Source organism: Periplaneta americana, chromosome 6, assembly GCF_040183065.1.
Source record: "Periplaneta americana isolate PAMFEO1 chromosome 6, P.americana_PAMFEO1_priV1, whole genome shotgun sequence".
In the NCBI taxonomy this organism is placed as follows: Eukaryota; Metazoa; Arthropoda; class Insecta; order Blattodea; family Blattidae; genus Periplaneta; species Periplaneta americana.
In genome coordinates this window covers 181,032,398-181,057,489 of record NC_091122.1, presented here as the reverse complement: position 1 = coordinate 181,057,489, position 25,092 = coordinate 181,032,398, and the positions used below count along the sequence as shown (strand labels likewise).

Here is a 25,092-nt window from a genome sequence, read left to right as displayed (position 1 = left end):
GGGGTTTTGCCCTGTTATAGACAAATAAGTGAATAAATAGGTAAATAAATATTCAACTATTATTGTTGTACGTAAAGAATCGACTTCTGACGTGTAGTCAAGTACGTGGAAGACACAGGGCCAGAGCGCTGCTCGCGTAAGGAACGATCACCGAAAAGCAATGATGGCGTTGCTGTTTTGACGTGTGTATGGAGGCATGCCGAGGGGGCGAGAGGTAGGCCTACGGGCCGATGGAAGTACTGTCTCTTCCAAGAAGATGAACAAATGAGGACATCGCTGTGGAAATAAAGACCGTAGCAAGAGAAAAATTCGAAGCTAATTAAACGCGCAACATATGTTTACGAATGAAATAATAATACAGCGCGATACAAGACACGTATTCACATGCAATGGAACAAACTAAAGTCGTAATGTAACTATCACAACGTAAGACTGATTCTATCGATGTCATTTCTCTTCCGACTGCATTCTTGAATATCATTCAAGCTATCTCGTGACCTTTCCTGTCGCCCTCTCTTCCTTATCGCATTGTTTCATTCGCATTCCTTCCGTCGGTATTCCCTGCTTGCGTGACCTACCTCTCTTCACTCCGTAACAGACAGCTGAAGTGTTTATGATATGATGATAACTGAGCAATTGATATGTATAGCCGTTTTCATTTTCCTTGTGACACAGGAAGGGCCAGCGACGAATTAAATTTCTATTGGCCGGTCCATGCAGTTAGCGGGTACAAGGGTGTCCAGATTTAACAGGTTATTCCTTGGATAAAGCATAAGAAAAATTATAATACCATATTACTCCCAAATGACTGTTTTACTCGATACGTACGTAGGTTACTATCTATACGATTCTGGGTTTCACTCTTAGCATTAGAGGAACTGATAAGGAATGATTTATCCCTCTGCAGTTTTTAAATAAGACGGACGGTTTTCTTACAAATTAAATAAAAAGATTACCACGTATCGTTATTCCATGCCAATATAAAGTCTGACAACCCCGCTACAGTGACTAAGGAACGAAATACTACTATTTACACCCGAATTCGTGTGTATTTGTAGATGAGGCGGCGATGTGCTGTTGCCAAACTTTGCTATAGTAAATGTACCATTAACCTTACGTCCACGGGGTCGAAATAGCGACTTTTTTTTTCAAGTTTCTTTTAGTATACTTATTTTACATACTGTTGGAAAAGCTGTTATCTGCGCCATGTTATCAAGCACTATCGATATGTAAGAGTCCGGTATCATTCATGAGCCGTGCACAACTCTCAGCCATTTTTTATTTGTTCTGGAGGTCTGGCTCGGGACCTCGCAGAGTGAGGATGATTGTGGAGTATTAGTATGATGATGATGATGATAATAATAATAATAATAATAATAATAATAATAATAATAATAATAATAATGATTTATTTTAGCTGGCAGAGTTAAGGCCGTAAGGCCTTCTCTTCCACTCAACCAGCAAAAATGTATACATACATATGCATGAACTTACAAAGAATTCAACAATTTGATTTAGATAAGAGCTACGGTACATGTATACAAGAGTTATTTACGAATTAAACAACAAAATACTATGAACTATTAATTAAACACTGAAATACAATGTAGCAGAATTAAGCTAAAATACATAGAATGTTAATATATTTCAAATGATGTTAGATAATAGAAAGAGATTATTATGAGACAATTTTGAAAATACAGCACTATCAGGATGATGTCTAAAGGAAGAAGTAACAATGTAGTCAGTGATAGTTTAAATCAGTATGATTAGAGTGAAATGCTAATAAGGTTATCTTTTAAGCTGTTCTTAAAAGTGTTTATTGTCTTGCAGCCTCTAATACTTTGTGACAGGGAATTCCATTGTCGCGAGGTGTATACTGTAAAAGATGAATAACGAGATGTTCTATGAAGAGGTATATTTAGCGTGCCACAGATAAGTGATCTGGTATTTACGTCGTGGTTAGAGTATAGATAAGAGAAACGAGACGAAAGGTAATTTGGTGTTGAAGTGTGCAGAATTCGAAAGAGTAAAGACAAAGAGTGTATAAAGTTCTACGTTCTTTAAGTCGGAGCCACGAAAGACTAGGTGTCCACCAGAAATTCCTTCATGACCCAGACATGGATCGAACCTGGATCGCCACTCTGGAAGGCAGAGAGGATATCAGAAGCCGTTTTGCTTGACTCGGCAACTAACTGTACATTTAACAATCAAGAATTATGAAACTTTTTCTGTTGTATATCTAGATTTAGTGAGAAAGGTCTTACGTCACACAAAAATTGGCAAATCCTGTGTGAGCTTGGCATGTATGGAATATAGCGCTTCACCAGATTTTAGTCTTGCTCGGCACGGATAAATAAACTGCTCCTAATGGTAAACAAACAATGGCTTAGCATGGAGGGGGAACATCCTTGTCAGTTGGCTGTACGTCAGACCCGTGAGGACATTCGCAGCTGACGGGGAACTCGGAGTATTATTAACTCATACCTTCCTGCGCGGTATAGCTACATTTACTTTTATTTTTAAGACGCTCGGTTCTTACCGGTTTGGTGACGTCCCTCATAGATGACGACATTGCAGTCTCTGCGCCGTCAATGAAAAACGAGTGTATGCATGTATATATTGTGCAGACGGGAACAAGGGGGCGGCCAACTCTCGTAGCATGCGAATCACACCAGTTAATTGTTTGTCGTGGGAAGCCACGGTCGATGTGAGTACAACCCAATTACTATATTATTCTTGTTTGAAAACTAATTTCTAAACTTCAACTGAAATGAACGTTATATTTCCTCAGTCCTTAAATTGATTCTAAGCTATTCAACATAAACCTTTTCAGAACTTCACTGAACCACTTTTAATCCTTTTTTTGAGTAACTTTCGAGTCTTGTATTCAATAATTTCTGAAATTTTATTGAAACGTTCTATGAGCTTTTGTTGAATATATTGTTTTTTTTTTTTTCCATCTTCTTGGTTTGTTTAAGACTTTCATCTATACTAATAATAAATCTGTAGCCGAAATTTTTCTGGTAATTTTCGATTTTCCGAAAATAATTGGTCCTAACATATATAATTAACCACCCTGAAACCGAAAATCGCTTTTTTGAAATTTTTGTTTGTATGTCTATCTGTCTGTCTGTATGTTTGTTACCTTTTCACGCGATAATGGCTGAAGGAATTTCGATGAAAATTGGAATATAAATTAAGTTCGTTGTAACTTAGATTTTAGGCTATATGGCATTCAAAATACATTATTTAAAAGGGGGGTTATAAGGGGGCCTGAATTAAATAAATCGAAATATCTCGCTTATTATTGATTTTTATGAAAAATGTTACATAACAAAAGTTTCTTTAAAAATAATTTGCGATAAGTTTTATTCCTTGAAAAAGTTTGATAGGACTGATATTTAATGAGATAAATGAGTTTTAAAATTAAAATAACTGCCATCTAAGGCCGTGTAATGAATTAAAAAACAAATGACTTCGTCTATAAGGGGCCTTGGACAGCAACAATCGAAAGCTATGAAAGATAGCCTACAGGGAATGTTTCTGTGTTTGTATGAAGTAATATCGGAAGCTAAATTAATCGATTTGTATAATTAATTATTATTTCACCATTGGAAAGTGTAGTTTCTCTAGATGGACATAATGCTATAATGTTATCACAGTAACTTCAGAGTGAATCGAGGACAGGTAAGATTAAAATAGATTCTTATGCACAGAAAACTTGATAGGCTATTCTGTACACTCGTTTCCTGTATTTCCTAAACTAATTTTTATGACCAAATGAGTGGTCTCTGGATCAAAATGATCGCATTTTAATTATTTGGATGCAATTTAAAATAAGTAACATAAAAACGATTTATCCTTCTATCAAACACGAATGTTCCCTGGATCAAATGTCCTATTTTAATTACGTAATTACTTTATATTTATTTCTAACGGGTGCAGCAGAGCGCACGGGTACGGCTAGTTTAATAATAAAATTATTGTTAGGCTTGTATTGGTTTGTTTTTAAAGTTGTACCGAATCTATTTCGAGACTTCAATTGAACAGGTTTCCTAATTTCATTGAATCTTTTCATTCTCATATTGAACCGTTTTCTAAACTCGTATTAAACTGTTTTTCAGACTTTTATGGAAACATTTTGAGACTTATATAACCATTTTTTTAAACTCATATATAGCCACTTTTTTAGACTTCTACATAACAGATTTTGAGACGAAGTTCCGAGTATTTTTAAAAAGAGTTTCAGAATTTCATTGAACCATTATGTAGGCTTTTTGATTTTATCAAACGTCTTTGAGACTTTCATTCAAACATATTTTATACTTTTATTCAAACGTCTTTGAGAATTTCATTCAAACGTCTTTGAGATCTTTCTTGAAACGTCTTTAAGACTGTTTTCAAATGTCTTTGAGACTTTTAAACGTCTTTGAGACTTTTATTGCAAATAATGAAACGCCTTTTGAGTCTTTTATTGCTAATACTGAAACGTCATTGGGACATTTACTAACAATTTTTAGAATTTTATTCGAACGCCATTGAGACTTTTATTGAAAAATATTTAAGACCTTTCTTGACATGTCTTTCAGACTTCTGTCAAACGTCATTGAGACTTTTATTGAAAAGTATTTAAGATCTTTATTGATACGTTTTTGAGACTTTTACTGAAAAATATTTAAGACCTTTCTTGACATGTCTTTCAGACTTTAGTCAAACGTCATTGAGACTTTTATTGAAAAGTATTTAAGATCTTTATTGATACGTTTTTGAGACTTTTACTCAAAGGCTATTGAGACTTTTATTGAAAAATATTTAAGACCTTTCTTGACATGTTTTTTCAGGCTTTACTCAAACGCCATTGAGATTTTTATTGAAAAATATTTAAGACCTTTCTTGACATGTCTTTCAGGCTTTAGTGAAACGTCATTGAGACTTTTATTGAAAAGTATTTAAGATATTTATTGATACGTTTTTGAGACTTTTACTGAAAAATATTTAAGACCTTTCTTGACATGTCTTTCAGACTTTAGTCAAACGTCATTGAGACTTTTATTGAAAAGTATTTAAGATCTTTATTGATACGTTTTTGAGACTTTTACTCAAAGGCTATTGAGACTTTTATTGAAAAATATTTAAGACCTTTCTTGACATGTTTTTTTCAGGCTTTACTCAAACGCCATTGAGATTTTTATTTTGAAAAATATTTAAGACCTTTCTTGACATGTCTTTCAGGCTTTAGTGAAACGTCACTGGGACTTTTATTGAAAAGTATTTAAAATCTTTATTGATACGTTTTTGAGACTTTTACTCAAAGGCTATTGAGACTTTTATTGAAAAATATTTAAGACCTTTCTTGACACGTCTTTGACACTTTTACTCAAACGTCAATAAGACTTTTATTGAAAAATATTTAAGACCTTTATTGACATGTCTTTCAGACTTTACTCAAACGTTATTGTGATTTTTATTGAAAAGCAGTTAAGACCTTTTTTGACACGTCTTTGAGACTTTTACAGAAACATCCTTGAAACTTCTATTGAATCGTGTTTGAGATTCACTGAACAATCTTCGAGAATTTCAAGCAGATTGTGATGTTCAAGCAATCGACGACGAAGACGACAGTGACGACGGTGATATGGTGGTGACGACAAAGATGGAGACAACGATATTTTGAGCAGGATAACGTTCTTAGCTATTAAAGCTTCAAATAAAATGTTCAATGCTCATTCACTGAATTTATTGATCAATGTCTTCTCCACAGGATCACTGCATCAGCTTCCAGGACAGAATAAGCTGTCTTAAGCGCTGAGCAGGCTGCTCTTTCTCCACAGTTACTTAAGCCATGTTTCTCTTCTTCCAGGAGCTGTACATTGACGCATGGTGTGTTCGCGCTCTAACTTGCTGATCTCGTCACGTGACGCCGTCCACGCACCCCAGTGCTTCCCCACCAGCGACAATCAGGTAGCAACAGATACTCAGGAAGAGAAGTGTTCGTCCTGTGATTCGTTAAAACGCTTCAACCGGTCATTGATGAGAAGTTCACGGTCTGAGACACTGCATCCACATCCGTACAATCAGTACTGCCACCTCCACAATCTTACCTCGCGAAGTTTCAGTTTATCTGCGGACTCAGTTCTTAACGTAGCGAGACGACAAAGTGCTAAAAGACTGACTCATCTCAACCGTTATCACCATCAGTTCCCGCTAGATCTCCAAGGTTGGCCACGAAGATGGACTCAGACTGTATTATTTCCGCACTTTAGTGTCGTAATTTAGAGACAGTTAACAAATTCTTTCCTCCTCTCGTTTCTGTTATGAGTATAGTACAAGTGTAAACTTCTATAGAGTATTTCATTTACATTTTATCTATTCATCTTTAAGGAACTTCTAACTGTATTATTTTTATTTTTTTCTCGCCACATCTTACCAACACAGAAGAGAAAAACCGTGTTAAATTTGCAATACGCTTCGAGTTATACGCAATATTAATAATACTTAAGTTTTAAGACCTCACGGACTGTGATTAAGAGACTGACTAACGCAGAGAAATCTGTGAACTGAGAAAACTGCAGGATTTTTGTTACGCTTGAAAATGGAACCACTGCCAGAAAACACTACTGGAGGATTAGCACCGATTTTGGGTTGGAGTAACGACTCGCCGAGCCTAAGTCCTGCGATGACACCAAAGACACATGCTGACACCAACGACACGCCTCCCAAGTCCGTGACGAGCAGCGGCATCGGCCCGGACTCGCCTTCGCGGACTGTCAGCTTCAGCTCCAACGACTTCTCAAGCATCGGATACGAGCCCCAGGCTGTTTGCCCAACTCTCTCCTCTTCAGACTCCCGCCGTTCGCCGAAACCGAATGGTAGCTCAACTGTGCCACCTCCTCTCAAGAACGGTCATATTTCTAGAGAGAAACCCCAAATCGAAACTGTCATCACCGACAACCCTTCCTACGACAGCGCTGCTGTCAAATTCCAGGAAGTGTCCGGTGCAAGTGAGGTGGATTCGATCTGTAGCTCCACGCAGACAAGTGACGATGACGAGGAGGGCGGTAAGGTGCCCGACGGTGGTTGGGGGTGGGTAGTCGTATTTGCGTCCCTAGTTATCAGCATGGTAGCTGATGGAATCAGCTTCTCTTTCGGACTGCTGTACATAGAGTTCCTGAACCATTTTGGCGAAAGCAAGAGTAAAACAGCGTGGATCGGCAGCCTGTTCATGGCTGTGCCGCTTCTGTCTGGCCCCGTCGGCAGTGCTCTCGTCGACAGATACGGCTGTAGAACCATGACAATCATAGGCGGCCTCGTTTCTGGCACCGGCTTCATCATGAGCGCCTTCGTCAACAACATCGAGTTGATGTACACGACATTTGGGGTCATAGCTGGGATGGGTTTGGGCTTCTGTTACGTCACTGCAGTGGTCTGCATCGCGTATTGGTTCGACAAGAAGAGAGCTCTGGCTACGGGACTCGGAGCCTGCGGTACTGGGATCGGAACATTTGTGTACGCTCCAATGACTCAGTTCTTCATCGAGGAGTACGGATGGAGAGGCACTATACTGCTGCTAGCAGGGACTTTGTTGAACATGTGCGTGTGCGGGGCTCTGATGAGGGACCCAGAGTGGTGGTCTCAAGAACAGAAGAAGTCTTCGAGCCTCACCGGAGGCAATAAGTCCGTCAAAGGAACGTCTTCCTGTGGATCCATTTCTGGGAGAAGTGCACTCGACAGCGATTTCCCAGGTGTTGAGGAGATACGGAAGATGCTGAAAGGTGAAAAGACGCAGGAGTACATGTTGACGACGCTTGCTGGCAACACGATAGTGCCTCCGCAAGTTGCTCCACAGGAAGGCGGCATGAACCGTGATGCATCTTCTAGATCCGTCGTCAATCTCCCGACTTACATACGAGAGAAAGAAAAGGTAAGAAGCGACCAGAGTGGCAATAAATGCAATTTTGTTTCAATATCTTATGGCTGTAGCTTTATGTCTTTCACATACGACTATATTTAAGAGTATGAAAACTTGTATATAGAGATAACTAATTTTCGTAAACCACGGATTCGCGAAATACTGTTTTTCAGCTGATAATAGCAAACATTTTATTTTCATCCCTTTCCAATCAAAATATCGCAAGTTTAAATTCGCGAAATTTTGTGTATAGGCCTACGCGAAATTTTTTGTTTCTAATACAAATTTATTCGAAATTAGTTTCTATTTCTTTTTATAGCCTATTTTTGATTTCTAGGCGAAATATTCAATGTACAAACTTCATTCAGTAAGAAATTAATGTATTACCTCGATCTTTCACGACATAAATATCACACGTAACGCAAATAACTAACAAATTTAACATTCATATTTACATTTTAGCCCGTATTATTCTGAAGTTACATCTGCAGTAGCCTACTCATTACCACTGAACTCCTCCTAACCGCTTTGTTGTTTATATGGCCCGTAATAATTACATCGATACTTATTTCTTAATGATTCTGGGTTTAGATGGCCGTAAAATCGTGATCTTACAACCTCTCCAACTTGAAATATTTAATGAAAATCTGTGCTATCGTAGAAAAAAAAAATTTATGATACACATTCGTAAAGTTATCTTTTTGATCCTCGTCTGTTTATGAAAGGAAGATTCGCCTTATTTCACAAACTTTACACTCGTGCCAAAAAGAGAACCTTTACGAAACTGTATCATAAATAACTATTATTGGAAGTCGCATATATACTGTAAGTTTGTGAATAAAATAGCCTAAGTACAAAATTACTTTGGTGAAGGTAAGTTCCCTCCTACATTGTTACAGACATAGCAGTGATTGGAGTTAACTGAATTTTGTTTTAATTAGACAGTGAAAAATTGTTGTTGTCTCGTCACGCGAATTAGAGACGATTCCTGGCCTCATTAACAATTAGCCTCTTCTTAAAAACTGTGATTAAAATTCTTGTGCTTTGATATTTATGCACAAAATTTTTAATCTGATATTCAAATCCTATTTCAATACAGAATTTTGAATCGAATATTCAAACGTATTTCGAGTGACTTTAAAAATATGAGGTAGAAATAGTTTAATGTTTTGTTGTGCCTATTATGAAGTGACAATTCGTCCCAAAAAAACTGCACCGAGCTAATCTCTCCCAGACTGTTTGTACCGAGGAGAATTTTGTATCGCAACAGAGTATTTATCCCAAGAAGGAATTTGTTCGAACATGTTTGTCCCGCGTAGCCTTAGTACGAAGTACAAGTACCATAGCTACAACATACAAAAAGCTACAGCGGAAAGTATCGGTAAGTACTTTATTTACTTGTACAATATTACACAAGTTCAGGAAAATGGTCTGAGATAACGTAGAATTTCTCCGTTGTTCCTATATTCATCATACCGACCGACAACACTCTCAATCCGGAGATACACTTCTATGTACAGGGTGTCCCAACAAGAACACCGGATTTAATAATGTGAATAAATGCAACAAATACAGATAACACAGCAGATAGCAGTGCCGCCAACCCAACAATAACAAGAATTGCTGGGACATTGCACCATTGTCTTGTTATTCGTTTGGAGGCGCTGTTATAATTGAGGGGCTCAGAACAAAAAGCAGGTAAGCGACATTATTAAAAAAATGAGGTAAGTGCGTGTTGTGATAGCCCAAAAGGATGTTTCTTTGGGATAAAATCAGGTAAGTGGTCACACTGTGCAGTGCTGCTATATGGGCATCATTTCACCAAACTAGTGTATAATATTTCATTGCATGTAGAACTTTAACTGTAATTTCCTCAAAACTAGGTTTCCGTCACTTGCCTGCTTTTTGTTCTAAGCTCCTCAATTCTGTTATCGGTTTTTGTTGTATTTATTCACATAATTAAATCCAAATTTACAAAGAGGATTGTATACATTAAAAAAAATATTAAAAGATTTTGGGATGGAAATTTCAGCACAAAAATCAAAAGTAATGGCATTTTTAGGACAAGGCCCAGTCAGAAGTAAGATAATACACAATAACCAATGCCTCGAACAAGTGCAAAATTTCAATTATCTGGGTTGTGAAATATCTTATCAAAATGAAAAAGATGTGAACAAGAAAATTGCCAAATTTACACAAATTCTAGGAATAATAAACAATGCATTAAAAGCTAAATTAGTACAAAAATCTACAAGAATAAAAATATATAATACACTAGCATTACCCACCCTTTTATACGGAAGCGAGATTTGGTCATTAAAGAAAAAAGACATGAACAGAATCAAAGCAACGGAAATGAAATTTTTGAGGAGGACAGCAGGATATACTCTTTTAGACCGAAAAAGGAATGAAGAAATTTTAGAACAATTAGAAGTAGAGTCAGTAGAAGAAAAAATCAGCAGATACAAATTCAATTGGCTAGATCATGTAAGAAGAATGGAAAATTCAAGAATCCCAAAAATTATGATGCAATATAAACCTAGAGGACATCGTCGACCAGGAAGACCTTTAAGAAGACCGAAACAGGTCTACAGAGGCCTAATTCGTGAAGGATGATGATGATGATGATTAAATCCAGCGTTCTTTTTGGAACTCTCTTTATTTACTTTTTTTTCTTTCCTTTGTTGAAAAGGCACCGCTTTCCAATCGAACAATTCCACGGGAAATCTCGGCATCCTCACTCCTATAAATTTATAGGATTTGGTGGCAAATGCTGTACCCTTAGACTCTCAATGGTTTTTTAATGGTTGTAGTCTTCGAATTTTCAGATATGTCTGACTTCATGTATTATAACGTGCCTGTATGTTATAGAGGATGTCGCAGCATTAGAAGAATGACATTTACGTTCAGTCGAAATGTAAACAAATAATTAAACTACTATCAATCTTAAAAAGACATGGTATTTTACAAACTAAAAATAAAATTATAAGATATAATTAAATTTCGCTCGATATTTTGTTAAGTAGACCGATATGTACTGCATATATAATTTTGGCAGTTTATATTATTTACACCCTGTATAACCAAAATTATAGATCAGTTTATTAAAATAAAATCAGAATTAAGTAACCTTAATAATAGCATCTCCAGCAAGAAAATTAAACAGAGTATATTATTTCTTTAAATTAAAACTGTACACTGTTAATATTTTTACGAGTATATGGATATTTTTTCTTTTCTTTTTTTCAACTACCTGTGGTGTTTTTTTTTAATTTCTACTTAAATCTCAATTAACGTACATCACTTAACTTCCAGTATTACATATTATCTAGCTGGAATAGCTCCAAGCACGAGCATTTGCTCTTTTGGGTGCAAATGCTTTAAATATGTACGGGATGTTCTGGAAAAATGTTTACCGTTACTGTAAGAGCAGTATATCTTCTAAAGTGAGCCCTTTGGCAAGAAACAAATGAGGAAACAGAATGCAATCGTTTGTCACTACCTAATAGTTTCGTATCTGTTGAATAGGAACGTGTTTTGTTTCTTGCCAAAGAGCTCACGGTGGCAGATATGCTGCTTTTACAGTGATGATAACATTTGCTTATTTCTCAGAAGATATTCATTTTAGGACCCATGTTTGTAAGACTTTTATTTCTTGTTTTGATGCATACTACCAGCGAATAGGGATAATATAGAATGGACACTGAGCTAATTTTCCTGTTTTGTTTCTCTGTGCGCCGGCGTTTAGTTCCACTTTCAAGCGCTAGAGGTTAGTGTAATCGAGCACACGCTAAGATAATAACTGAGTATGGAGTTGAGACACAGGATCCAAACATCGCCTACTTTATTGCATAATCCAGTAACGCTTTGCTTCAAATAAATTCAAGTTAACAGCTTTTCCTTATTTCTCAGTGAAAAACTTGTTGTAATGATAATTTTTTATATTTTATATATACTAAATTATATCATAAAATAATATAATACATTATAAAATTATGTATCAAATTCGTTTAATATTTGTACCGATGTACAATATAATATAGGTATATGGTTTTACTTCTCATAAGAGTTTTGTTTTTCCATTTTCAGCACTATCAAATCATTACATATTTTATGCTCGACCATGCCTAAATGTAGTAATTATACAAATGGTAGCAGATCTTTAATGCATGTCATTAAAGTACACCTACTCATTAAAGGTCAGGTCTTTCAGCCAATGACGACTCAGGTTACAACTGTTCAGCCAATGACAGGTCAGCTTTCTACTGTTATAAAACCGCAAGTATCGATTATTCTCGGATATGCAATCGAAAGAGAATTAGCGAAAAGTCACGGAGGCTGGAAATCCAATACTGTCGCAGAAGGTTATGTTCTGTTACTATAATAATTAGCGTTAATTGTAAATAATATTCAAATAAATTCAATTTGTCATCTCGTTTTTCAATGTCTAATTTAATTTCAATGTTATCTCTGTAGGTTCTTATGGCCCAGCAAGGTCAATGTGAACATCTGTTCCTCGGAAAAAATCAATACTTTCGCGTCTGCCAACATCTCACAACATACGGGACATTGGTCAAGGTCAGATACAAAGAAAATTAATAATATCAAGTTAGAAATATGGTCGAGCTCGTATGAAAATTATGAAACTCGCTGGCGCTCGTTTCATAAATATCCATACTCACTTCTTAATTACCTTCATTATAGGCTCGTTGCATAATGTACTATTAATTGTTGTTGGAATCAACATCTCAACTCTCATTATAAAGGAACTCTAGAGTCTACATATTACAGTTAATGATGGATTTATTATTTCATCGGTCCAATTTATTTTGAGTACATAATGTACCTAGATGTATTAATTGTATGCGTTATATTTCCGCTGTGTCGACTGCTAGCTTGTGTGATATCAGTGCCAACTCTCGGGAGAAAGCAGAATCTCACGCTCAAACTGGTTTGAAGGTCACTGAAATCAGTCATGCTACATCAAAGGTACCGACGCGAAGTGTCCATACTGTATAATTATCTATACGCTGATACTACCTCATCTCTAAATATTGGACTTTTTTTACAACATCCTGTATATGTAATTTGTAATTTCAAGAAATGCAATTCAATTAAATGAAATATTTACAATCTCCATCATTCTTCATAATCAACTTATATTGCCAATAACTTAAAATTTCTTATGTACTCTGGTTTAGATACCAGTAACGCATAAAATATCGTATGCAACACGAGAGTAAATCAGTTTTATTCTTTCGTGGGAATTATAAACTTTCCACTCACGAATAAAATCCTACTTTACCCTCTTATACCATAAATCACTATTATGTTTCACGAAGTGTTGCGTCTTTGTTTTGCCAATCAGCGCAGTTATGACTATCTTACAATCCGTGCACGACGTATTTAATTTTGTGCGAGATCGTGCGTATTTGCTTGTTTTCCGCACAGAACCAATACGCGGTAAGTGTGAAATACCACATTCAGTATTCCCAACGTAACACACATAACAATTTCCATCTTCTTACCGCTTAAGCGCCATATTCATTTTACTGCTTTAGGTTTTTAACATATTATTTTTAGAGACGTTTAACATAGTAATAATTATAAATTGGAAACTTACCACTGCAATTTCACCTAAATTGCACTGTTAATTATTGTTTTTAAATATTTGCAAAAATTAAGTAAACTTTACAACTCCGCTAAAGTTACTGCATTCGTGATGCAAGTAATATTAAGGAAGCCGTGAAAAAATCAACAAGATTCCAGATGCCGATGTTATTACTGCAATATGTTATATAAATAGTATTGTTAAAATATTAAAATGAAAAATAAATCATTACATAACCTTACCGTTTGTTTTAAGTTGCATTTATAGACTGGGGGAAAAAAAAGACACACGTATATCACGGCCTGCTGGAGTATAGTAAACACAGAAAACATTTTATAGCAACAATGTTGAAGAAAGATATTTTGGTGTTCCGAAGTTTCCGTCATTAAACAGAAACCAACATGGAGATTTCATTGCAACTAATTAGAAATTCGTTTTTCAGGTATGTAATAAACGATCTTCGCACAAAATAATGTACGATACACGAGCGGTATGTTTGTTTTCATGTTCTCGGAAATTGAAAAAGCTCAACTACGTTTCGCTTTTTCAATCTTTTCCTCGACCATGAAAACGTCAACATACCGCTCTTGTAACTTACATTACTATTATATTACTTTGCGTTAAAATTTCCAATTTATTTTTCATTTTAGTGAAGCATAGTCAAATCGTATGATATATATTACTTTAATGTACCGAAGTACATACGATATTTCCATGCAGATAATCTGTGTCATCATACGATGAAAGAGTAATGGAACAGAGAAAAAAAACCGAGACTATTCTGTCCGACACCGGGATGGGTATCCGGTGTGGCTTAGTGAATAAAGCATCAGCACGTAGAGCTGAAAACCCGGGTTGAAATCCCGGTGCCGGAGAGAATTTTTCTCTGTTCCTTTACTCTTTCATCGTAAAATCGTATGATACTTTACAACTCCGAGTCTCCTTACGTAACAGGCAATAAAAGTGTAAACGACCAGACGTTACGATTATAGGCCACATAACATTATTTCACTGAATCATAAAGAAGTGCTGTAATTAACTATATTTTTGTAGTATCAGTATCAACGCAAATATAAACATATGTTAATGAAGAAAACAAGTTACAAATGCCCTTCACTGAATCATAAAGAAGTGCTGTAATTAACTATATTTTTGTAGTATCAGTATCAACGCAAATATAAACATATGTTAATGAAGAAAACAAGTTACAAATGCCCTCGTCCTTGTATAATAGACGAATGTACTTGACCTTCGCATAATGAGACCCAGGAAAGGCTCCAGAACGTCTGTTAGCCAATTGACTGGACGTTAATCAGGATTATTGCAAGCAAAGGTTGGTTCGCGCCAGTTGTAGTTGGATAGAAGCTAGCACGGCATTAGGCGCATCGCTTAGTAGATAATTCGGACCCCTTCCCCTCCGAGCTTCAGGGGAAGCGTATCAGCGCTCCATTGACTTGATGAGTATACATTACAATTAATTTACAGTCGCGAGCGAAGACTATCTTAACCGCATAACAAGAGTAATATGTTGGACCTTCTGAAAAATAAAACACTTCAATAAAAAGTGACCAGTTACTGCTGGTTGAAATAAGAGCTGCTCAAGCAATGGAAAATAATGACGTAAACATCCTAAAATAAACCAATCATGTTTCGACCATACTGGTTCGCGCCTGCTTCAATTGGTTTTAGACAAAACTTCTCCCCGTTATATCCAGTTATTTCTCAGTGCTATTTGTAGTTTACCCTTCCTTGCTACCAGCGTCACTAAACAAATTTTTACAAGCTTAGTCGCGAATGTAACATTTCAGTCGTGTGTGTTACGAAACCTTCACACCGCTGGACCCTGTTCAAAGCCCTTTTCTTCGTTTTCTTACTGTTATATTATAATACTAGCCGTACCCGTGCGCTCCGCTGCACCCGTTAGAAATAAATATAAAGTAATTACATAATTAAAATAGGACGTTTGATCCAGGGAACATTCGTGTTTGATAGAATGATAAATCGTTCAATATGTTACTTAATTTAAATTGCATCCAAATAATTAAAATGCGATCATTTTGGTCCAGAGACACTCATTTGGTGCAATGACAATTCCTTTAACATGTTTCTTAATTTTTATTACATGCAACCATAGTTTAATGAACATTGACATCATTTAGATTTAATGTGTATATTTTATTTTACTTGTTATAGGTTTCCATTGAATTATGGTAATAACCTAATTTTAACCCTTTTTTTCTACGTATTCAGTAAATGGCGCTTGGCCCACTATGGTTGTGAACCCTTCAAATAACTTAAATTATATTATATTATATTATATTATATTATATTATATTATATTATATTATATTATATTATATTATATTATATTATATTATATTATATTACATTATATTATATATCAGAAGTTACTGTAATAACATTATAGCATTATGTCCATCTAGAGAAACTACACTTTCCAATGGTGAAATAATAATTAATTATACAAATCGGTTAATTTAGCTTCCGATATTACTTCATACAAACACAGAAACATTCTCTGTAGGCTATCTTTCATAGCTTTCGATTGTTGGTGTCCAAGGCCCCTTATAGACGAAGTCATTTGTTTTTTAATTCATTACACGGCCTTAGATGGCAGTTATTTTAATTTTAAAACTCATTTATCTCATTAAATATCAGTCCTATCAAAATTTTTCAAGAAATAAAACTTATCGCAAATTATTTTTTAAGAAACTTTTGTTATGTAACATTTTTTCACAAAAATCAAGAATAAGCGAGATATTTCGATTTATTTAATTCGGACCCCCTTATAACCCCCCCTTTTAAATAATGTATTTTGAATGCCATATAGCCTAAAATCTAAGTTACAACGAACTTAATTTATATTCCAATTTTCATCGAAATCCGTTCAGCCATTATCGCGTGAAAAGGTAACAAACATACAGACAGACAGACAGACAGACAGACATACAAACAAAAATTTCAAAAAAGCGATTTTCGGTTTCAGGGTGGTTAATTATATGTTAGGACCAATTATTTTTGGAAAATCGAAAATTACCAGAAAAATTTCGGCTACAGATTTATTATTAGTATAGATCTCTTTAGCTTTATATTTTCTTCTTTATCCTCTTCATCTGTCTCCCTCATTATCCACCATTCTATTCTTTAATTTACATAATTTTCTTACATTCTTAATTTACTTCATTTTCTTTCATTCTTAATTATTAATTTCTTTACTTATTTCCTCTTCTTTTAACGTCGAGCGTTTTTTTTTTCTACATATACCACTCGAGAGGGATTGTAGACATTATCTAGTTTCAAAAATAAATTAAAATTGCACTTTTTGAATTATATTCCTTTCAGTTATAAGCCCCTTTCTCTGCCATAGTTTTGTAAAAATATGGGCTATATATTTCTTTTTCCTTCCTTTCCCCTTTTTGTTCTTTTTATCAACCGATGAATTTATTATCATAGCCTTTTTATCGCGAATTGTATTTAATTTTCGTATTTCTTTTATTTTTTATTATTATTTTATTACATTCCATTTTGATATATTCTTCCTTACGTTTTTCCATATTAACAATTTGTACTAAATGATTTGCTTTCACTATATTCCAATGTATTTTACTTTCTTTTTTTTTTCTATTATGGTATTATTTTCATGTTGTGTAGTGTCGATTTTATTATTATTATTATTATTATTATTATTATTATTATTATTATTATTATTATTTTATTTTTATTTTTTTTGTAATATATTAGTATTCTATTCTTTAACTTTTTCTTAAATTTTAACTGCTTGTATACTTTGTGACCTGGTAGAGTGTAAGAGAAGGCCCTATGGCCTTAACTGTGCCAGTATAAATAAAGAATTATTATTATTATTATTATTATTATTATTATTATTATTATTATTATTATTATAACAAAAATTACATTTCCCTTTGGAAGTTTTGTTGATGCCACCCGCCATGCATTCGTTAGTTAAAGAATTTCATTTGTTCATTCATGGTCCGTGTTATGGTTATATAACACTGATCAAACAGAATGCGCGGCCTTTACTTATTACGTTTCCGGATCCATCCTCATTTGTTTTCACTTTCAAGAGATTATGTTCAGAGTAGCATTTGCTAAAAGAAACCACTGAACAATCGGAATGTCGTCTCTTTTATAGGCAATTGCAACAATAACGATGACGTATTAATTAATAAGTGAACAGCGTATTTCGATGCTTCATTTCAGTGATTCATATGTTTATACAAGGGGGCCGTGTTAAAAATATCATCTGACCGTTAATCGGCATATTTATACATCACCTAACGCGATCTATAAAACGTGTCTATTCATTTCTGGAGGTTTCAATAGACGTTTAGAAGGTGAGTGCTGAATTCCTGAATGTTTAGGTGATGTATGAAGATACCTCTTGACGTTTTGGTTATTTTTAATGTGCCGCAGACTCGTAGCTAATTTCTGAAGGCGATGAAACATGTTCAGGCGATTTATGAAAGGCCTACTGACGATTTCCAAAGGCGGTGATTGTTATTTTGATATAATTTAAGAAGATTTGATTGACATTTAGGTAATTGTGAAGGTAATAGTCAAGATTAACTAAATTCTAATATTCTGGTTGAGATTTGATTAAAAATTAACGATTCCAGTGTGTTGACGGACTATTTAGTGAATTTTAGGGCTGTCTATCGTTTAGACGAATTATGAAAATTCTAGATACTGACATAAATTATGAAAGTATGTAGAAATATTTATGTAAATTACCGTATACGAAGGAGCGATGGACACTGAGGTGAAGTATGGAGACATTTATAGACCTTTCTGTGAATTATGTAAGTGCCGATTGACAAGTCAGTGTTTTATGACCCAATTGACAGTTAACATTAATATGCGTTACAAGAGCGGTATGTTGAACTTTTCATGTTCGAGGAAAAGTTTGAAAAAGCGAACGGCAAATTTGCAAAACAAAAATATCTATCTTCAACATTGTTGCTTTAAAATGTTTTCTGTGTTTACTATACTCCAGCAGGCCGTGATATACGTCTGACTTTTTTATCCCCCCAGTCTATAAATGCGAACTTAAAACAAACGGTAAGGTTATGTAATGATTTATTTTTCATTTTAATATTTTAACAATATTATTTATATAACGTATTGCAGTAGTAACATCAGCAAGTTTAATTTTGCCGGTCAAGGAGATGCAGTAACTTTAGTGGAATTGTAGAGTTTACTTAATTTTTGCAAATATTTAAAAACAATAATTAACAGTGCAATTTAGATGAAATTGCAGTGGTAAGTTTCCAATTTATAATTATTACTATATTGAACGTCTCTAAAAATAATATGTTAAAAGCCTAAAGCAGTAAAATCAATATCCCACTTAAGCGGTAAGAAGAGGGAAATTGTTATGTGTGTTAGGTTGGGAATACTGAATGTGGAATTTTAGACTTTCCGCGGATTGGTTTTGTGCGGAAACCAAGCAAATACGCACGATCTCGCACAAAATTATTTTTTGCACGATCGTGTTTTTTGTAGCATTTATAGCTATTGCTGTTAGGCCTTGAAAGTTAGAAATCCCACACAGAAACTCGTTGCTAGGGAAACCATATAAAACTATACAGAAATAGACCCATTACAGTGCACTTATTGTTACCTAGTTACCATTACAGTGCAGTTTTGCGAAGGCTTTGGAGTAATATTGAAATACATTTTCAATGAAAAATACATTGTATTTGCAATTTAAAAAATATGGCCGTGCAAAGAATGTTGTACAATACACTTTTGTGAAGTGCATTACAAAATGTCGGAAATTTAAAAACTCGCCCTGCTCGTTTTTCAAACTTTTTCTCGATTTTGTAAAAAGCGTTTCCCAACTCTGTATCGTAATATACTATTTTCCACGAAAGTGCGTAAAGTTGCATTTTACTCACATAAAGTGAGCTTTTAAAATACTACTGCGTAAAAAAGTAAGTAATCACTTTACGCACTGCCAAAGGAAATGCAATATTCAATGTACAAACTTCATTTAATTACGAAATTGATGGATTACCTTGATCTTTCATGACGTAAATATTACTCTTAACACAGATAAGTAACAAATTTAACATTAATATTCATTTTAGCCCGTATTATTCTGAAGTTAAATCTGTAGCATTCATTGCTTCCATTGTTTCAAGGATCTGATGTAACTTCACTTTTCATCAGTCTAAAAGGCTGATTACACGGTTACTTATTTCTTTATGGTCCTGAGTTCGGAAACGTAATTCAGAAACGTGTCTACGAATGCTGTGTTTAAATCAATAACTTTACTAAAATCATTTCATTTTACATTTCTAATACGTTAGAGTTTGACGTTGTACAAATTATTTACAATGTTCTCGAAATTATCGCAACCAGATGTATCATTGTTGATTATGGCCGGTTTAGACGACCATGAAATCGTAATATATACTAATAATAAATCTGTAAGCGAAATATTTCTGGTAATTTTTGCTTTTCTAAAAATAATTGGTGTTAACATGTATAATTAATCATCCTGAAACCGAAAATCGCTTTTTTGAAATTTTTGTTTGTAGTCTGTCTGTCTGGATGTTTGTTACCTTTTCACGCGATAATGGTTGAAAAGATTTCGATGAAAATTGGAACATAAATTAAGTTCGTTGTAACTTAGATTTTAGGCTATATGGCATTCAAAATACATTATTTAAAAGAGGGGTTATAAGGGGGTCTGAATTAAATAAACCGAAATATCTCGCTTATTATTGATTTTCGTGAAAAATGTTACATAACAAAAGTTTCTTTAAAAACGATTTCCGATAAGTTTTATCCCGGGAGAAATTTTGATAGGACTGATATTTAAGGATATACAAAAGTTTTAAAATAAAAATTCAATACATTTCCACCGCCGCTTCAGATTGTAGTGTCGTTGTTCTATGTGCAAAATATTAAATTTTTTAGTAGGAAGAAAAACAAAATTTATTCATTCTATGGCAGTATTGCACAGGAGATCGTGAGTTCTTACATTTTCGAAAGAAAGAAATATAATTAAGTTATATAGGCTATAGTATATTGCATTATTTGCTGCATCACTATTTAAGTTATTTAATAGAGCAAAAATATGAAAATCGATATGACATACAGTAGGAGTTATTGCAGGAACGACGACGATGGCTACAATGAAATCAAAACAAATGACTCCGTCTATTTAAGGAGGCCTTGACGTTTATCAATATTAATATACAGAGAATATTTTGTGTGTTTGTATGAAGTAATCTCAGACGCTAATTAACCTTCACTATTTGAAATTTGCAGTTTCTCTAGATGGCTGTAATGCTACAAATGAGGACTGAGGTAAGATGAAAAGAAATCTATACGCACAGAAAACTTGATATTCTGTCGAAATATTGTATAACTTGATTATTGCAACTTTATTTGGTCCACATAAAATACTCTAATTTTATACACTCATTTTACCATAGAGATCACTGGAGCTGAGTTATTTTAAAAGGTTTCATGAAATGGCGTTCCTGCACTCATAATTTACCCATATTCGTTTCCTGTGTTTCTTAAAATAATATTTATGTAGGGTACCTCATTTTTTTATTTGCATAAACAAGGATATACAATAGAGTGAGTTGGCTCAGACGGTAGCATTTGAGACACGCATTCGGGGGTCCCGGGTTCAAAACCCCGTGGCCGATCAATCTGATTGGGGTTTTTCATGATTTCCCTTAGTCATAAAGCCAAATGCCGGATTGGAAAGGTACATGCCATTATTCATCACCGCCTCAATTACCAATACCAAAAACATTAATCAAAGTCTATAATCAGTTACATGAACACAAGCCATCTACAACACAGAACAGAAACAGGAACTCAACAAGAGTAAAAACGGCCTGCTGATATAACCACACATTCTAAACACATACTGTATTCATCTGACGTTGTTTACGTTGTCTACTTACAATATTCCATTCAGTGCGCTGTCTGAGGGATGGGGACAGGAAACTACACTAAAGCAATGCAGATAGCGTAATGTGTAACGGACATGGTCGGTCCCGATATGCACGTCTGTAGACTGCAGTGTATGTGTACAAGTTGCAGTGTCCAGTCGATCAGTCCTAGTGAAATGGAGGAGTACACGAGAGCGGAATAAGCAGACCTGATTTTCGAATGCGGATGAGCCAATGGGAGCAGTAGATAAGCTCACAGATTGTATCGGGACAAGTACCCACGTAGGAGACATCCGGCCCATACCATTTTTCCACGACTGTTCCAAAAGTTAAGGGAAGGAGGGCACGTGGTGCCAAATTACAATTCCATTTCCACACAACTATTTTTGCTTATAACTTTCGGCTCAGTCATATACGGACCAGGGTTCCTTATCTCAAATTGATACATATGCCCTTCGCCAACATCCCTGAAAGTTTGTAACACCATGTCGGAAACACCCTGTATAAGTGTTAAAAATGTGTATATAAAAATTAAACATTAAATATTTTTATGCTCGACCATGCCGAAATGTAGTAATTATACACTGGTAGCAGTCCTTTAATGCATGTCATTAAAGTACACCTACTCATTAAAGTACAGGTGTTCAGCCAATCACAACTCAGCTTACAGGTGTTCAGCCAATGACAAGTCAGCTTTGTACCGTTATAAAACCGCAAGTATCGCTTATTCTCGGATATGCAATCTAAAGAGAATTAGCGAAAAGTCACGGAGGCTGGAAATCCAATACTGTCGCAGAAGGTTATGTTCTGTTACTATAATAATTAGCGTTAATTGTAAATAATATTCAAATAAATTCAATTTGTCATCTCGTTTTTCAATGTCGAATTCAATAATCAAGGTTATATCAAGTTTAACAGGATTACATGAAGGTCAATGACATTAGTAGTATTAGTATTTATTTAACCTGGTAGAGATAAGGCCGTCAGGCCTTCTCTGCCCTTCTACCAGGAGATTGCAACTACAATATGAACAATAAAATTACAATTAATACATTATTGTTCCTCGGAAAAAATCAATACTTTCGAGTCTGCGCACATCTCACAATTCACGACCTAGAACAAGGTCACTTCCGATCTTGTCAGATACAAATAAAATGTATACATTTGAATAATTTCAAGTTAGAAATATGGTCGAGCATAAAAAGTCGTATGAAACTCGCCTATAATGGTAATTAAGAAGCTCGTATGAAAATTATGAAACTCGCTTGCGCTCGTTTCATAAACATCCGTACTCGCTTCTTAATTACTATCATTATAGGCTCGTTGCATAATGTACTAATTTAATGTAAATTTGTGGTATCGTAAAAGACATTGTTTGATATACATTCGTAAAGGTTTTCTTTTTGACACGAGTGTAAAGTTTGTGAAACGAGGCGAAGCCCAGAATCATAAATAAGTGTTGTACGATTCAATTGACAGTTATGTGGTTTTAGTCAACTTTAGTAATATTTTATTCAGGTTACGATGACAGCGTGATTTTTTAAGTTTATGATCGAGATTCATGTTACCGCTATTTTTGCATGTACTGATCAACAAACATATAACTTTCGCAGTTTAAAGTCAAGGATTAGGTAATTCTTGCAACTGAAAATCAAGACTTAACACTGAATTTGGCGGCTATCAGTTAAAACTATGGTGATTTCTTTCAGGTGCCACTCGAGGTTTTGGAGTCTCTGAGAGCTAATAAGCGAATGTACAACGTTATCTTGGAGAACTACCCCAGTTTGCTGTTATGCAGGAGTATAAGCGACCACGGGAAGCTCAACTCCATAATCAACGACAATTTCGTGATACCTGCGGCCCGCGTACCCGTGACGACAATCAAGGCGACGAAACACTCGCCTTGCGAGGTGGTGGGCTTCACGGATGACTTGGCCAACACACCTCTGCTGGAGAAGCGGAGTGAAGGCGACCAGAAGGCTATAGCCATCACCACCAGGTCTCCCAAATCATCAATAAAGAGGCACAAGTCCACTCCTCCCGATAGAATGGATTCGTTCAAGAAGCACATCTCTGCTCCAACTCAGGGTTCGCCCCATTACCTCAAAAACATTCGGGTGCACAGGTAAGACACGATTCCTCTACCACAGCGTTTCTCAAACTTTTTTGAAGTGGGGACCACTTTTTTAGGTCAGAACAGTTCCGCAGACCACCTTACTTTTGTTCCCTTCGAAAGCAAATTTATAATTTTTGTAGTATATTTTAATATCAACATACTTATAGTTTAATTCACTGCGGGCTAAAACAGGGAGATGAACTATCACCTTTACTTTTTAACTTCGCTCTAGAATATGCCATTAGGAAAGTTCAGGATAATAGGCAGGGTTTGGAATTGAACGGGTTACATCAGCTGCTTGTCTATGCGGATGACGTGAATATGTTAGGAGAAAATACACAAACGATTAGGGAAAACACGGAAATTTTACTTGAAGCAAGTAAAGCGCTCGGTTTGGAAGTAAATCTCGAAAAGACAAACTATATGATTACGTCTCGTGACCAGAATATTGTACGAAATGGAAATATAAAAATTGGAGATTTCTCCTTCGAAGAGGTGGAAAAATTCAAATATCTTGGAGCAACAGTAACAAATATAAATGACACTCGGGAGGAAATTAAACGCAGAATAAATATGGGAAATGCCTGTTATTATTCTGATGAGAAGCTTTTATCATCCAGTCTGCTGTCAAAAAATCTGAAAGTTAGAATTTATAAAACAGTTATATTACCGGTTCTTCTGTATGGTTGTGAAACTTGGACTCTCACTCTGAGAGAGGAACATAGGTTAAGGGTGTTTGAGAATAAGGTGCTTCGGAAAATATTTGGGGCTAAAAAGGATTAAGTTACAGGAGAATGGAGAAAGTTACACAACACAGAACTGCACGCATTGTATTCTTCACCTGACATAATTAGGAACATTAAATCCAGACGTTTGAGATGGGCAGAGCATGTAGCACGTATGTGCGAATCCAGAAATGCATATAGAGTGTTAGTTGGGAGACCGGAGGGGAAAAAGACCTTTAGGGAGACCGAGACGTAGATGGGAGGATAATATTAAAATGGATTTGAGGGAGGTGGGATATGATGATAGAAACTGGATTAATCTTGCTCAGGATAGGGACCGATGGCGGGCTTATGTGAGGGCGGCAATGAACCTTCGGGTTCCTTAAAAGCCATTTGTAAGTAAGTAAGTATACTGATATTTTAAAATAGAATTAATTGATTAAAATTATTTAAATTAAATTAATTTTATATTAGTATTAACTAATTAAGCTAATGTTAATAGAAGAAAATTCATTTTTGTTTCTTTAATAATTCAAGGCTATTATAGTTTGGATAATCTTTAACTTATTAACTACTGTAAAAAAAATAATAACTTTTGGTGCTCGCATGAGATGGATAAGGCTGCCGATCCTTGCACAGTTGTTCTAGGCTATATTTGGATGAATGCTGGTAAGCTCAAGTCGGAGATCGTCACATCCATCGAGTCGATTTCGGTAGCCTACTTTGTTTTTATTACAGTTAGTGATGAAAACCCTTTCTCACACAGA

General features: G+C 35.1%; 1 protein-coding gene across 3 annotated transcripts in view; it reads left to right on the top strand.

Moving 5' to 3' along the window:
- LOC138702091 (monocarboxylate transporter 9-like) overlaps nt 1-25,092 on the top strand; it is a 194,779-nt gene that overhangs the window by 120,961 nt on the left and 48,726 nt on the right. For 2 of the 3 annotated variants that reach the window (XM_069829646.1, XM_069829647.1), the window contains 2 exons: nt 5,864-7,924; nt 23,194-23,609. In XM_069829646.1, the coding sequence (XP_069685747.1) occupies nt 6,596-7,924; nt 23,194-23,609 (1,745 nt within the window). In that variant the 5' untranslated portion in view covers nt 5,864-6,595. Of the gene's footprint in view, nt 1-2,579; nt 2,711-5,863; nt 7,925-23,193; nt 23,610-25,092 lie in introns of those variants that run through there. The other variant, XM_069829648.1, reaches the window with a different exon arrangement.